This window comes from Lycium barbarum, chromosome 11 (genome assembly GCF_019175385.1).
Source record: "Lycium barbarum isolate Lr01 chromosome 11, ASM1917538v2, whole genome shotgun sequence".
NCBI lineage: Eukaryota > Viridiplantae > Streptophyta > Magnoliopsida > Solanales > Solanaceae > Lycium > Lycium barbarum.
Window position 1 is genome coordinate 54,094,497 of NC_083347.1, and position 2,677 is coordinate 54,097,173.

A 2,677-nucleotide genomic window follows, 5' to 3' on the forward strand; every position below is an offset into this window, starting at 1 on the left:
AGTGTATAGGCCCTTTTATTGGTGCCAAACTCGGATTGGGCTAGGTCACCACATAAGTGGGCTTTTAAGTGAGCTTTCCGGATTTTCCGCCCAGGTTCGGATTCCTCTGGCTGTCCATTTTAAAAAACTCATAACTCCCTACTCCAATGTTGTATTGACGAATGGTTTGTTGCATTGGAAACTAGACTCGACGAACTTCATTTTAGGCTCTTGAAACACCTTAAAAATCCTGATATACCCGGAGTTATACCCCTCTAAATTTGACCCGAAATTCTGTCCAAAATTCTGCCAACTTTTTCAAACTTTTTGACAAACTTATTTTCTTCGATTTGCTTGGTCCTGGAATCTTCCAAAACTCTCCATACATGATATTTATCATTAATCATACTAGATAATGGTCATGTCCTTTGGTTCCAAGGTTGTCCTTCCCGGTTACGACTTACGAGATCGAAATTCATCATTTACTTCATTGTTACGTACTTCCTATGGCTTGTACCTTCCAAAACTTCATGGGACATCTCCGATACTCCGTTAATAAGGTGAAGTATGTGGCATGCTATTGCTCTGAAAGTGCGAGGTGTAACACGAGCACTACTGGCTTCTCTTTCTTAAAACAAACATAACTCATTGTATAGAGCTCTGATTGACATGATCTTTATATGGTCAGAAACGTATTTCAAAGGGCTACAACTTTCATAGTAAGGTTTCCAAAATTTCCAACTAATAAGGGGGTTATACTTGCTTGAAGTGAGGCCTTTTGCAAACTCACTTGAAAACATGGTTCGTAGTGTAGCTTCCAACTTTAATTTGTCCAAGGACTCTTCTTATACCATTTATAGGTTTCAAAACACTTCCTAAACTTCCCATCTTGGTTCCATTATGTCCCCATTTTAAGAGTTAAACCTTATCCCAAAGATACAAGATGTTACATTATCCCCCTTTGGGATCATTCGTCCTTGAATGATAGGTCATGGCTAGAAATATGATTAACTCTAGAATCTACAGAAAGTTTGATAGATTTTCCTTTGTAAATAGGACTAACCTAACATTTCTCAAACACCTACCAGCTTAACAAGGCATAGCACATGCCTCACAGGGCATCATAATAAGTATAACATGACAAGACAATTAAAATTATAGACATGGCATGAATATATGAATGTGAGGAAACATGACATGGAACATGGATACTGAAATGACATGATTATATGAATACTGAAATGATATGGATACATGAATACACGAGGTATTTACCTTAGACAATTTCTGCTTGATCATTAAACATGTGCGGATATTTGGACTTTGACCGAAACGACTTCTTTAGTCCTCAACTTGCGAACTTGATGATCAAGAATAGCCACAGGAATCTCCTCGTAAGACAGGGCATCTTTAACCGCAATGCTTTCTGTAGGAACAATCAATGATGGATCTCCCACGCACTTCTTCAACATGGATACATGAAACACTAGATGTACCGCAACCAACTCTACCTCATAAGCCACTTGACCAATCATTCGTAGGATCCTGTATGGTCAAATATATCAGGGACTAAGCTCCCCCTTCTTCCCAAATCTCATAACACATTTCATAAATGAGACATTCAGAAACACCCAATCATCAACATGAAACTCTAAGTCTCTACGCCATACGTCTGAATAGGAATTTTGGTTACTCTGAGCTGTTTTCAAATGCTCCTGAATCAACTTAACTTTCTTTGTAGCCCGATGGACCAAGTCTGCTCCTAACAAATCTGCTTCACTAAGTTCAAACCAACTAATAGGTCCTTTACACCTTCGCCCATACAATGCTTCAACCGGTGCCATCTTGATACTGGCGTGATAACTGTTATTATATGCAAACTCAATTAGAGGCAATTGATCATCCTAATTATCCTTGAAGTATAGGACACATGCTCTCAACATCTCTTCAGGCATCTGAATCATGCACTCAACCTGGCCATCTGTATGTGTATGAAAAGTGGTACTGGGATTTACCTTGGTACGCAATCCTTTCTAAAAGGACTTCCAAAATTTATTTGTGAACTGAGCACCTCGATCCGAAATAATGGACACTGGAGCCCTATTCAACCTGACAATTCTTGAATATACAGCTTGGCATAATCTTCTGCTGAAATGGGGGTCCTCACTGCAAAAAGTGTGTTGACTTAGTAAGTTGATCCACAATCACCCAAATCGAATCGTGCTTTCAAAATGAATGAGTTATGTAGTCTATAGTTATCATTTCCCATTTTCCACACGGGAATTTCTGTGTTCTGAGCCAACTCACCAGACATCTATTACTTGGCTTTCACCTGCTGAATTTGCACACTTTGCTACAAAATTTGCTACATTCCTCTTCATATTGTTCCACCAATAAACCTTTTTAAGGTCATGATACATCTTGGTATAACATGGATAGAAAGAACATCTAGAACTATGCGCCTCTGCCATTATTCTCTCTCGAAGTCCATCTATCTCTGGACACATAACCTGCCTTGATACCTTAATGTACCATCCTCTCTCCCTTGTTCAAAAGTCGTCGTCTTATGCTTGTGAATCTCATCCTTTAACTGCAATTAGGGATCATAAAACTGTTTCTCGTTTACTTTGGCTACTAAGGAGGATTCAGTTTTGTTCGAAATAACAATACCACTATCTTCAGAGTCCACCAGTCGAAC

General features: G+C 39.0%; 1 protein-coding gene across 1 annotated transcript; it reads right to left on the bottom strand.

Annotated features, from left to right (window-relative positions):
- Positions 1-1,541: 1,541 nt before the first annotated feature.
- On the bottom strand, positions 1,542-2,399 carry LOC132619842 (uncharacterized). Its single transcript, XM_060334616.1, has 2 exons — positions 2,287-2,399; positions 1,542-1,842 (listed from the first exon to the last, which is right to left on the bottom strand). Exons 1-2 carry the CDS (start codon positions 2,397-2,399, stop codon positions 1,542-1,544), a joined length of 414 nt encoding a protein of 137 aa, XP_060190599.1.
- Positions 2,400-2,677: the final 278 nt, after the last annotated feature.

What these genes read in the sequence shown, in the direction of transcription:
- LOC132619842 (XM_060334616.1), bottom strand. Translation starts at nt 2,399, where the DNA reads ATGTATCATGACCTTAAAAAGGTTTATTGGTGGAACAATATGAAGAGG. An exon ending in AGCCAAGTAATAGATGTCTG is followed by an intron (nt 1,843 to 2,286) that starts GTGAGTTGGCTC and finishes ATATAATAACAG; the next exon opens with TTATCACGCCAGTATCAAGA.